Source organism: Aptenodytes patagonicus, chromosome 4 (genome assembly GCF_965638725.1).
Source record: "Aptenodytes patagonicus chromosome 4, bAptPat1.pri.cur, whole genome shotgun sequence".
In the NCBI taxonomy this organism is placed as follows: domain Eukaryota; kingdom Metazoa; phylum Chordata; class Aves; order Sphenisciformes; family Spheniscidae; genus Aptenodytes; species Aptenodytes patagonicus.
This window is the reverse complement of record NC_134952.1, coordinates 16,105,716-16,118,779: the sequence shown is the minus strand read 5'-3', so window position 1 is coordinate 16,118,779 and position 13,064 is coordinate 16,105,716. Positions and strand designations below refer to the sequence as shown.

At 37.4% G+C, this 13,064-nt stretch overlaps 1 protein-coding gene across 2 annotated transcripts in view; it reads left to right on the top strand.

The window, feature by feature from the left end:
• Window positions 1-8,665, top strand: part of BOD1L1 (biorientation of chromosomes in cell division 1 like 1) — a 38,291-nt gene extending 29,626 nt beyond the window's left edge. Inside the window, exons 20-25 of one of the 2 annotated variants that reach the window (XM_076335955.1) lie at window positions 341-386; window positions 3,343-3,377; window positions 3,492-3,576; window positions 4,021-4,174; window positions 5,925-6,068; window positions 7,281-8,665. In XM_076335955.1, coding sequence (XP_076192070.1) covers window positions 341-386; window positions 3,343-3,377; window positions 3,492-3,576; window positions 4,021-4,174; window positions 5,925-6,068; window positions 7,281-7,389 — 573 coding nt within the window. In that variant the 3' untranslated portion in view covers window positions 7,390-8,665. Of the gene's footprint in view, window positions 1-340; window positions 387-3,342; window positions 3,378-3,491; window positions 3,577-3,974; window positions 4,175-5,924; window positions 6,069-7,280 lie in introns of those variants that run through there. The other variant, XM_076335956.1, reaches the window with a different exon arrangement.
• The last annotated feature ends 4,399 nt before the right edge of the window (window positions 8,666-13,064 follow it).

Below are 13,064 nucleotides of genomic sequence, written 5' to 3'. Positions count from 1 at the left end.
GATAATTAAGTTTTCAGAAATGTATTTGACTGAAACTGCTTTTAACTTTATGTCTTACTGCAATGACTTTAGTGTCAGTTAGGTTGCTGAAACTGTTATGATTTCTTTTGTTTGTGGGCTGATATGACTCGTTTCAAATTTTTATCATAAATGGAAAAATGCATGCTACTGTTAAGAAACTCAGTACAAACTTTCCATATGCTCATTAGAATGTTCATGTTTTCTAGATTTGCAGATATGTTCTACTATGAATGGGAGCAAGTTTCTGTGTTTATGTAATACAATCCTGGATTTTTCTGATTTTCTTTAAATTAAAAAACCCACTTTTTTTTTATTTCAGCTGCAGTTTCCTATCTTTGCAAGTAGAGGAAAAACACCTCAAACAGGTAAGCAAATGATATCTGCTGTAACAAATAAAACAAAAGGTGGAAGAAGTAGAAGAGGGTTCTCAAGAAAATCACATGGGTCCTTCCTAAACATCATCTCTGGCAGTCAGTATTATCAACATGTGAAAACATCTGAGTAAACAGAACAGTGAAGACTTGTCCCTAATTCCTACGGAGTTTTTAATTTAAAAAAAGAGCAGCTTGATAAGAACTTATTTCAAAGATACAGCAGCACTGTTAAGTGCTGAATAATGCATTGCAGAATATACCAAATAATTTATTTGTGTGGATAGGCACATGGCAGAGCTTCAGAGGCAGGTAGGTACCCCATCAAACTGGTTCTTGGTGACTGTTTTCCATTTCTGCTTACTTTCTTTCATACAGCTACTATCAATCACACTTATTACATTAACTTTTTTAAAATTTCAAATTTTGTTGAGTTAATTGGATTATCTGTGGACATGTGTCTAAAGAGCTTAGTGGTAGCTTGAGAGGATATTTCTTTCACAACTGCTGTAAGATCTTTACAAGATGATCGCTTAACATTACTCAGAAATGTACTTTCAGTGCTTCAAACTAAAGTCAGATAAAGTGAGATATTTTTCTATTTCTCTTTCCTATTCAAATATCTGTGATTTGTAAAAGGTCAAACTTCGGTGAATTTTAGATGGCGTAGTTAAATTTTTCACATGTATGGAGTCTGAACTGCACTGATTGTTTAAATGTGTCTCTTTAATTATGGCCATTCATAAAATAGACTTTAAAATCCATTCAGGAAGCAGACGAACCTGAAAGGCAGTTTAAAAAATTGTTCGTAAACAAATAAAAACATTCGTGCAACAAATCTGAGAAAACAAGTCTTCAAAACAAATCTCCTGGAGTTTCCAAAAGTTTAGGTTTCTATGGAGATATTAATCTGACGGCACTACACATATGGACTATCTCCTGTTTTCTCCGCTTTTGTTAAAATGTCTGCTTTAATCCGTATGCTTCAGAATTGTCTCTGGAGGGTTAGCTGGTTGTGGCGCTTGGTTTCTATCAACTGCAAAGAGAACAGACAAGAATGTGAGAAAGGTGTAGAAGTGCATTCTGGTTTGCTTTTTATTCAAAAGGACAGACACCTGACTGTGTACTTAACGCGTAATTTAGTGTGTTAAGTAACATTTAGTTTTCCAGGTAAAAGGCTGTTGATGTCACAGAGATACTAAGAAGAATGTATAAAGTGGATGAAATATCCTGTTTAAACTTCTCATCATGTGTTAGCATTCATGTGAGAAAAGGGGTTGGAAACCCCTGGCAGTGAAAAGGAAACAAAGTGGAATCCCTCTGTGCAGCTCACTTATGCTGGTAATTTCTGGGTGTTCTGCACAAGGGTTTGTGACAGGGACAGACTCGCAGAGTGGGAAGCAGAGAGTTTCTTTTCAGTCAGTACAACTCATGCAGTTAAGAGACACCTGGTTTCTGGAGGCAGCATCCTCCCATAACACTGACACTGAACTTGAAACTAAAATTATTTTGCACTAATCAGCGGTTGCTGCTGTAATGTTAGTAAGATTTTCAAATACCATAGCTTATTATTTTTATACTAATCTTGAGGCAAAAGTACATTTTCACGTCCTAAAGAGAGGGTTGTGTCTGTTAAGAAAGGCATGTCTTGTACTTACATGCAGTATTCTTCAATCAAAAACCATTTTGCTACAAATTTGTCAAAACATACCAGAATTTTGAAGTATCTGTCTTTTGAACACAACAGAACTAGTAAATGTTGGTTGTATGTTAGACTTATTTTGTGTAAAATACTTAATGCAGTGGACAGTTCTATGTTTTATTGTATTTCTTTATTGAATAGTTAAACATCTTTGCGTTTTATTTCATTTGCTTTTGTGTAAAAGTCTTTCCCCGTAACCTTAACAAAGGAACTCCAAAAAACGTGTGTGAATTTTAGAATGTGTTTCTGCTCTTTGTAATCTATTTTTGATCCGTTGCATTGAGGTTCTTCTGTTTGTTCTATCAGTCTAATTGGTGATGGGTTTAGAGTTTGTGTTGTCTTTTGATACAGCTTTCAGAAAACAGAAATAGGCGGCAATTATATGGCAGGGAAAAAAGTTACAAAAACTTGCTTTTGTTTAGGTTGCTTCTCTCCTTCTACTGCTAAGGATTTCTATCCTTGCAGTGTTGCAGATAATTCCATTTGACAAAGCTCAAAAGCTTTGTAAAATAATCTCTTATCATAGAGTTAGTCAGGGTAAGCATCTACCACGGAGAGAGGCCAGCTTGAGACATGGGTTGTAGGGTTATAAATGTATTTTAACATGCACAGGCCAGTCTGTAAGAAGTACTGAACTGGAAGCAAGAACTACTTCAATGGAGAAAGTCAAGTAATTTGCATACCAGGTATTAGACAGGTTTTAAATGCTGTCTTTTTGAGCTACAGCCATCTTGGTGCTTCACCATGGGCATATTTAAGCACTAGAACAGACTGCCTGGAGGAACTGTGTTCTTGGAGACTTTCAGAATTGGATTGAACAAGGTCTTGAGCAGTATGATCAGATCAATTAATTTAGCCATGCTTTGAACAGGAGGTTGGACTAGATGACCTCCAGAGGCCCCTTCCAAGCTAAATTTTTCTGTGATTCTGTAATTGGTTGACAGTAGTTAAAAGGGGTAAGTAACTTTGCTTTTCCATTAAAACAAAACAGCATATGCAACAAAGCAATAAATAATGTCAGTCATAAAGCCTTACTACTTAAAAAAAAAAAAAATTAATCATTGTCCCAGTCTCTGTATATAACAAAATACAACAAAGCCATATTCTAAATTAGATATAGACTTTAAATGGTTTCTGAGCTTCTGTGATGTTTATGCAAAGTTGACAGTTTGAAAGAACTCCTTTTTAAACTGATTGTTGAAAGATTTAAAGTTCAGGATCAAGTTTTGTTCTTTCCTTTCTTTTTAGGTACAGACATATCTAATAAGAAAGAAACAACAAATGTAAGTGCAGCCTTTTTAATTTGTAAGTTCATAAGCAGTATGTAATGAAAAATGTCTGTCTTCTATTTGAATTACATTGGTTTTGCCTTACTTGCTTCCATTTTATTTTTTCAGGAAGAAGAAGCTGAGAAAGCAGAAATGATTGTGCGTAAAAGGGGAAGAAAGCCCAGACGTTCTCTGGTTCAATCAGAGGAAACTGGTAAAAGCATGAAACTGCTACTCCTAACAGAATGAGAAGATATTACTGTGCCTTTCTGTTTACTAATAGTAACAAGATAAGCTTTATGCAATTCTTCTTTCTTGAGGAAAAATCATTGAGTTACAGCTAGTGTAAATATTATGTAAATATGTGTAAATTGCTGTAATCTCATGTCAGAATTGCTACATCCCAGATGCTTCTATAAAGCCTCATGAATTTTCTATGAATTCTGGATATGAGCTGCATAAGTAAACCATGGTGAATGTGTTAGCAAGATTAAGTCAAACAAGTGTGAATTAAAAATGTTGAAGCATAAAGGAAATGGAAAATTACTTACTTAAAAAGGGATTTGTGAATAGAATACCTTTTCTAAACTAAGTGTCCATATCCTTTTGGAGGGCTTTTGGAAAATTATAGCACATGTGTAAAATTTTACATGGACAGAAACACTGGAGCCAGAAAGAAAACGACGGAAATTAACGTCTTCTGAAGACGAACTAAAAGAGCAGGAGGAAGGAGAGGAAGAAGATGGTGAGGAAGATGATGAAGCACATTCCGGGGCCACAACTAGATCAGCCACAAGATTAGAGGCTCAAAGGTAACTGTGTATAGAGAAACCAATAGCAGGTGCTTTCTACATTGTTCTCAGTTGTTGTGGGGTTTTATGTTGCTTCCTTTTTTTTTTTTTTGCTTTTTTGCCTCTTTTTTTTTTTTTTTTAAATTGATGACAGCTTCCCAAATAATTTTGATTCTAATTCTAGTACTACTCTTCTAGGGATGAAAAGACAAAAGGGGAGGTGGGGACACTGTTAGGGTCTCAAAAGACATACTTGAATATGTCAGAAGGTAAGAATTGATCCTGTCGGCAGTCTTCGTCATAGTGATGTCTCAGAAGTTGAGTCTAAGGGCACTTAGTTCTGACAGGTAAAAAGGGACATCTGCTTTGACTGTGCAGTTCACCATTTGATATTTGGAGTTGGAACAAGGTGAAAATATAATTATCCACATCCGTTTCTTTTTCCAAATATTATCCAAGTTAAATACATTAATCTGCAGTACTGGAGGATTTAATTTCTAGTATGGTGATCTGCAAGCTCAGAAAGCAGTCTTGCTGCAAAAGACTAGTGTGGTAGCAAGAGTTCTGTTTTCAAGAAGCCATTCTTCATCTCCCTTAGCATAGGTCTGCCTTTTTGTAGGCAAACTGAATTATAGCAGAGCTCATCCTCTTGACTTTGTTGCGGAAACGAAGAAAGATACCGGCTTTGGGAAGTTTTAATTCATGTTGCTGCCTTCCAGAACAGAATTGGAGTCCAGGCTTTTTTTTTTAATGTTCATGGTGAGATTTCTGTAAATTCACCGGATTTACTTCATTCCTAAGGATATCGTATTATATGTTAGCCTTTGGGGCTTATTTGAAGCACTGTTCACGGTACGCTCTTGAATTCATAATTTCAGAGCTGAATCAGAAAGTTGTTATGTAGTCTTCATTTAAATAAAAACTGTGAAGGTTTATCACTGCCACTTAGTAAACAACAGTTTTGGTAAAGGCAAAGGGACTTCCTTTAGTCTCACGTAATTGTTAACTCTAAAATTGTAATAGAAGTTTAGATATTGGTGTTTTCATTCTGGTTGCTTGAGGAAACATCTACTTTTTTATTTATAGATTTGTTTGTTTGTTTTGTGTCTCAGATTTCCAATGCTATCTTTCTAGCTCTGACTGTAACAAAGCATGTCTATCTTAAGGTGCTGCAAACAGTCTGCATTTTTTAAGTAGCATTTGGGAATAATTCTGTGGAAGGGGCTGCTTCTTCATCTTCAGCATTGCTGGATTTTCAGTTTTTCTGACTTAACCTGTTTTCCAAACTATGAAGCTGATCGCCAGTAACCAGTTTTTCATGTTTCTGAACTGGTGCATACTGAAGCTAATGAGTTCGTTCTTTACACTGGATAAGCAAATTCTCTTTTCTTCTGCAGCCTGTTCGCCTTCGCTTCTTTTGTTTTTCTGCTAGTACTACAAGCTTTTTTTTTTTTTAAACATGGACACTTACGTCCCAGCATTATTGCAGATTTGGAACTAGGATTTTTTAGTCAAATACTAAATATTGTCAGCGAAGTAGCCTTTTGATTCTACATTTTATATGAAAATACACAACTCAGCATTGCAGTTTGTCTCGAAGCATGCAAATGTTTGGTGGGTTTTTTTTCCACTGTTTCTTTTGGCAACTTCGATTTACTTGTTGCAAATACTGTGCAGTCTTAATTGTCTGTACTTGGAATGCAAGAAGAAAGTGACTTGGTAAAAGTGTTTTGTTATATATATATATATTCATCATTCTTTTGACTTACAGAAAGCAGCCCAGCAAGCCAACCACACGTGCAACTTCTAAAGGCAGCAGTCCAAGTTCAATTTCTCCTAAAAAACGACAGAACCTAGCAGCAAAAAAAAGATCTCCAAGTGATACAAAAAATAATAAATCTCCTCCATTGACACAGTAAGTATTAAAGTTGAATACACTTCTATTATTTGTTTTGGAAACCACTACATTGATCCTTTCCTTACATGTAATATACTGCTTCAAAATCTGAACAGCAGTCTAGCTTTTCTCTGTTCTGTTCTCTTGTGAAATATGAAAGCTTTTAAAGGATTTTCTTCTGTTTACGTTTTTTTCTTTTTCTTCATTTCTTTAACATTGGAAGACTAGAATTTTTTTCTTTCTGCCCTCAGAAACCTCTTGGGAGAATCTGAAAATGCTGTTATGCAGTATTTTAACTTGAGCTGTGATTCTTTCCTGAATGGGAGGAAGAGCAGCTGTAGTTCAGGTTAAAGCAACATATGATGACATGATTCTAATTCTTCAAAGATCTTTTTAAGATCAGCTGATTAAAAGAGGAGAAACTCTGAGAGTCCTTATATCAAGTTTGGAAAATGCTTCCTTTTCCCTCCTTCCCTGGTACACTTTTTAATTTTTAAAGTCAAGATCGCAGTGTAAAATCCCAAGGGAGTAATAAATGTGATGCACAGTTGCTATTCATCTTGTAGTTTACCTGTAAATGGGTTATATGCCAAATACATTTAGTTGTCATCCACTCTGAAATTGGCAGTCTTCAAACTGAACCTCAGGAACACATGTAGCATGCACTGATCAGCTCTTACAGTTCCCCTCATGTTAATTACTTCGCATGGTTAGGAATGGCCAAGAGTTTAAGCTACACTTATAATTGGTTGCAGCTGAAATGTGGTGGGCTTATATATGGATGCTTAAATAGAGATAAGGGTACGTGATGTCTGCCCTTTACTCCCTCTTGTGTATGCAAGACTTAAGCCACTATTGCTATTCTTCTGTCTTTGTAAGACAGGGTACAAGATAATGTAGTTCATTATATTCTGTTGTAATCCACAAGTCTTTCCAAAAGAAAGAGGAGGAAGGAGGAGAGCTCTAGCCCCAAATTCTACATCTGGAGCACTCTCCAACATACGGAATTAGTACGCAGTATCCTACTAAGATGTGCAGGAGTGTGCAAGGTCTCCCTGTCGTCTGTGCTGGTATATAATGTTTTAGTAGTGAGCTTTGAAATAGTATATCCTGGTAATTCATCAGGGATGGACAATAAAATTCCATCCTCTAAATAGGATTGTGCCTGACCACCCTTTTTGTTTTACAGGTCCTACCATTGTTAAAATAATTACTAATAATGCTTTTCAGGTTAAAGGTGCAGTCTACCAAGCGTAAGAGGGAAGACAGCCCAACAGTGGTACGGAGAAAAGGCCAGCAGAAAACAGAGGAGACACCAGTAAAGAAAGCAAAACGATAATCTTTAACCAGCTAGTACTGTTCGTGGAAGAGTCAAAAGAAAAGAAACATCTGTGCTTCTATTTTTTTTAAAGCAAAGGGATTGCACGTGCTTGTTTCAGAGCTCTAAGTTAATCAATGCAGTACTTTTAAGTTACGTTTTAAACAGCTTTATAAACTATTGTTTATACAGAATATTATGTACATTTATTTCAGATGAAAAATAAGTTTACTTTGTATCTGAATGAAAAACAAAGTAGTTATATATTTTATCACTGACTTGGAAAGTTGGGGTTTCCCAATGTGACGTGCTAATGCAGATGCTTCCAACCCATGAGGCACCCCTGGGCCTACTAAGACACTTTGTATATAAACTTGTAAAAATAGGTTGTATTTTACTCTGTGTATGAATCTAATCAATGATGGACATTTTATTTATTATATGGAAGGCATTGGTCTGTAAACTTTAGTATATACCTTAGGTTTTTTTAATTATATATTTTACATTCTATGCAGATGTCAGTAGGAAACTTCCCCTCCGCTCCCCCAGGGCTGTCTAAAACCTGAAGTTCTCTAAAATATGCTCAGACAGTTGGTAAAGTATTTTTCTCGCATGCGTTAAAGTAGTTTAGCATAGTGAAAGGGACTTGGCTCCTTTCTGTTCACATTTGTGACAAAGTATAAAATTTAAAATGTAATCTTACTAGATTATATTTTCACTTGAGTTTACTACCAACCTGAAGAAGTAAATAGTGTTAGGTTAGGTTTATTCACAGTCAGCCAACGCTACCCTGAAATGCAACAGTTTTATTTTGCAACTAAACACCTGTTCTTTCAGTATTTGTCTTTTTCAACAAAGAGGGACCCATTGAAATCAAAGGTTACTTCTCCTAACTATAGAGCTTCAGCATTTTATGTTACATTTTATACACAGGTATTAAAAATAGAACCTGGTATTATTGCCAGAATCTTTTTTTAATGTATATTAACTCTGGTAAGAGCAAATGTTCAAGTGAAGTTGTATATAAAGTTAAACTTTTCTTATGATCAAATGTGTCTCTTGTTATGATGTGATGAGTTGCCAAACAATCTGAGATTATTTTAAGTGTTTTGTTGATATTCTGGTTTATAATTAAAAAGGATTTTGGGGGGTTGGAATTTTACTTTTCTTTTTTCTTTTTTTCTTTTGTGAGGTTTTTTTTTTGAACTTGTTGTAAGGCAGATGTTTCCGTCAAATATTCTGCTTGGTTTCTTACTGAGATTTTTATATAAAAAAATTATAAAATGTTTGCCAAAAATCTGAGTTGCCATATTTTATTATCCTTTAATTGTATTGCTGTGGAACTTGTTTTTACAAATGTATTTGGTTGGAGCTATATCTATAAGCTTTACCCGATTAGTGTCTTTAAATGTTTACAGGTGCTTATATTTTAGGTATATAAACAGTAGGGAGAGGACCTAACCATTTACCCAGCTTAGTACATTATAAAAGCGGGTGCACACATAATTTTTTTTCTTAAGCAAACTTGAGTCCTAAAAAAGAAAACCTCTTTGCTCTGAAAATTAACTCCTTTTGATTTCTACCTTAACTCTGCTGCCATACTAACACATACCTTGCTAACGTGCTGCTGATACATACACCTGTGTATTACTTACACTAATGTTTATGCACTTCTTCATATGCAGTTATAGGATAAGTTGAATCTTTTCCTTTTTTTTTTTTTCCTTTTTTTCCCCCTTTGCCCGCTGCAGTATGCATAGACCAAAATTACAGATTTCTTCTCGGCCTCTGTTCCGTAAGGCTAAACAAGCTGAACTGTGACTTTCAGTCGGTGCTTTCTAGACTTTTGATCATATTTGGAGTCCTTCCCTGCATCTGTTCTGGTTTTGTTTTCTTACACCTGAATTCAGTAGTGAGATTGCTCAGGAGGCTCCTAAGGAAGCCCCCCGCTGCACTGTATGTTATCATCATTTCTTCTCTCTGCTGGTAGTACCTCTCCTGCCACAGTACGGTTTATATTTGCCTGTTTCACAGGCACATCTCTTCTGATGGATTATAATGATTGACAAAGCTCCTACTTGTGTCAGATCCTCTTGACTGTCTGTTGTCTAATGATCTCGATAGAGAAATACAACCCTGAAGATCAATGACAGTCTCTCAGAGCGTCTACTGTCCTTCCCCTTAGCGATGGATAACATTTAGGAAAATCCTCTTGTCTGTGGAATGTATCTTTGATCATTCATTAAATTATTCCATAATACGAAGGCATTAAAGGAATTCTCTTTCAGCAAGAGAGCCACTTTTACTTAAAGGGAGGGGAAAAAAGTGCCAATTCCACAAACTTTTAGCTTACGCACACTTCACTCGCTGCATGATGTATGAGAACACTAGCTTGAGAACAAAATAGACATTTCTTCCAGACCACATCACTGTCAATCCATGTTTGGGATTTTCTTTTCTTTGCTTAGTAGTTTCAAGTGCCTGTCATCTAAATTGCTATTATACTTTACAGGTACAGTAGTGGTCTGCTGCATTTAAGCATAACTTGGGCACTGAATGTTTACAGTTTCCAAGTCTTTCATACACTGTCTCCCAGAGTCCTTCCTGAGCACAACGAAGGAGGGGGGCAGAGGAATCAGTTTTCCCTTGGGTGCAGCAGGAGGCACATCTGTCCCGTTCAGAAGTTAGGCTTGTAGTCCAACTTGAACCTTGACATATGTATAAAGCAACTGTACTCTCCTACCCCATGCAAATTCAGAGAGTTCAGAAAAAAGTACTGTTCTGCACTGTGATGAAACAGAATGTCCTGAAAGTGTTCCATGGAGAGAGTTGCTCGAGGCAGTTTGTTGCCACCTTTAGTGCAAGAACATGGCTACCCTGCAACCCAAATAAATTTCTGAACCGCTTGGCTATTCTTTTATGTTACAGTGGCTGTTTTTTCTTCCATGATCCTTCTCTTGGAACTGCTCCATTTCACTGAATATTAAAATACTGAGTGAACCATAGACGTACTGGTTGAAGATGGAGCTCAGGTTCCCGTGCTGAGCTTTACAGAACAAGAACTTGGGTCCTGCTTACCGTACGTCAGCTGCCCACGTTAACCAGCTGACTGTTGGCTAGTTGTCCGTATCTCTTCATATTCTCTACTGCATTCTACTTAAAGGTTCTTTACATCTCTTCACTGTCTTCAACGTAAAATACTATGGGGTTATCTACTATACAGATTTTAAATCGCCCAAATGGATTTTTTTGTGGTGGTGGTTTTTTAAACCAACTAAAGGGTCATCAGTGAAAGTTCACTTGCAGTTTTCATTTCTGATGGGGTCTGGCAACCTTGTGACTCTTGCAACCGGTGAATTTTCTCTGTAGAACCTGATCCAAAGTCAGTAGGTGCACTCAGCAGCTGGGGTGAAGTTTTTGCTGATGCTGGCAGATCTCTGAATACCTCAATTTTCTGTTCCAACAGCTTCTCTAGAAACACATCTCCTTGTCAGCTTTTTTTTTTTCCAAGTCTGTGACAGCCATCCCAAATACACATGTCCACTGTTTCTTCTCTCTCAGCGTATGTTCTGTGCGCGTTCAGAACAACCTCTGGCCCTGATCCCTCAGAGGCTACGTTCTGTCCTGAGCTGCCTTCATCCATCCAGAAACTCAGTAAAAATTTGTCCCATAGAACTTGGCAACCAAGAGCAGCAAGTGCTCCTGGTCATAGTGACTGTATCAACAGATGTCCACTATGATGCAAGTCCAATACAGGCTCAGATGTCAGCACTAAAAGCAGTCAAATTCTGATACCTATATTGAGTTCTGCACTGGGAAAAGATTATTTGCCACCACAGACTCTTGTCACTCCTTGCTTTTGGAAGAAGTTGTGGGACCTCTGTGATGCTGAGAGTCACTGGTCTGAAGAGAATCACCGCCCTGAAGCCGGGATACACTGAATGACTTCTACATGTCCTTCAAAAGCAGCATTTGATTTCCTTGGAGCTGTACCTGTTTATATTGTAAAGAGTGAATTTAACTGGTAGATTTTCACTCTCTTCCCATTAAAGTCGTTCCATGTGAAATGTTTTCAGTTTTAAGATTTAATGTAACCATCTTAACAAAGGTGACTGCACATTCATATAGCATACTCTTACTCCAAGCTATTGATATCTTAGGGATTCTCAATGTTGCCTGCCTGGTCATTTCATATACCAGTTCAGGAGACTCTTACCTTCGTGACTTAAACAGCCTTCCATCTATTTCATTTGTTTGTAGCTTCAGTCCAGAAGAAATTGCCCGTGTCAGCCTTCTGCAGGTTTTGGCAACTTCTTAAAGATACTGTGCTCACATCTTCCAGTAGATTCCTTGTCCCAGCTATGTACGTCACACTCCATTACTTCCATCAGCTTCTCAAAAATCCTGGGCCTGTTTGAAGCAGGGTGGTTTTTTCTACTAAAACATGAAAGTTTAAACACCAAGGAAATTCTATCTGCATTCTAGTGTTTGTTTCCAGATTCTGGTGTTTCACCAAAATTCCTTGAAAGGCTATTTCTGATTTAAATCCCCTTCCTCCTTCAAATCACAGCTTTTTAGTTCTTATCCTTGCTGGCTTTGTGAATAAAGTCCAAAAGAAAAACATAATAAAAATAAATGTCTCTCTGGGAGTCCCTAGACAGCTGTATTTAAAGCTAGGAACATAACACTCTTGCCAAACAACCAGGGAAGAAAAATATGGTTTGAAACAGCCATAACTTAGTAGGGCAGGAATAGATTTTTGGCACTGACTGTGCAATTAATTAGCCTAGGGTGGGGTTTCACGGTCAGGCTGTGACGGCCAGGCATCTTTCACCTTCCCTCTTCTTCTGCCCCTTGGCCAGTGCCTTCCTCCATGCCAGTGTTGAGCTGTACAGTCACAGACTGCTGGACCAGGAAGCCTGAAATTTCCTCTACAAAACAAAACTGCAGATTAGTTTTTAATGTGGTCAGTTTACTAAACCAGCTGTTGATGGGGCTGTGCGAATACTGCTGCCCATGCAAAGAAGATGGCCATGTGGCAGAGAGGGGATGTGGAATCGCCCTTCCATTGTACCATGGATTTGGGTACACTGAAGTCAGTCATCCAGGTGCACCATTAGCTCTCATATGCATTTATGGTACCTCTGTATCAAGTAATTGGTGTATAAATGGACAGTGAGCTAATTTGTGGGTTTTATCTTTTCCTAGTGACAAAACTAGGAGGCTTCTTGCAAGAAGCATGGATTATCCAACTAGTCAGGGATCCTTGCTGTCTACCAACTACCAAGAAGACATTATGCAGTTTTTGAAAGCTGAAGCCAGACAAATTTAGCCTAGCTATAATGTGCTGTGTCACTTCTTGGCAGTGCAGGTAGTTTAACAGTGAAATGACTTGCAGCGATGCAATGGATTCTCCTCTAGTGGGATGCTTTAAATTCTGACATGGGAAGAGATTTTTCAGGGTTCTTTAGGAACTGAAGCCCCATTTCTAAAACTGATGTAAAGGTTGGGGTTGCGCTTAAAGATTAAACTGGATCTAATATTGAAACATCTGAATTTAAGCCAGCTGGCTCCCTGAAGAAGTTAGGAATCCAAATGAAGCATCAAAGCTTCCTGTATTAGGAGATTTAGATCCTCAGATGCAAACCACAAGGCTGAGCAAGCTGTCCTGGAAGCTGACAGCACTGGCCTATAGG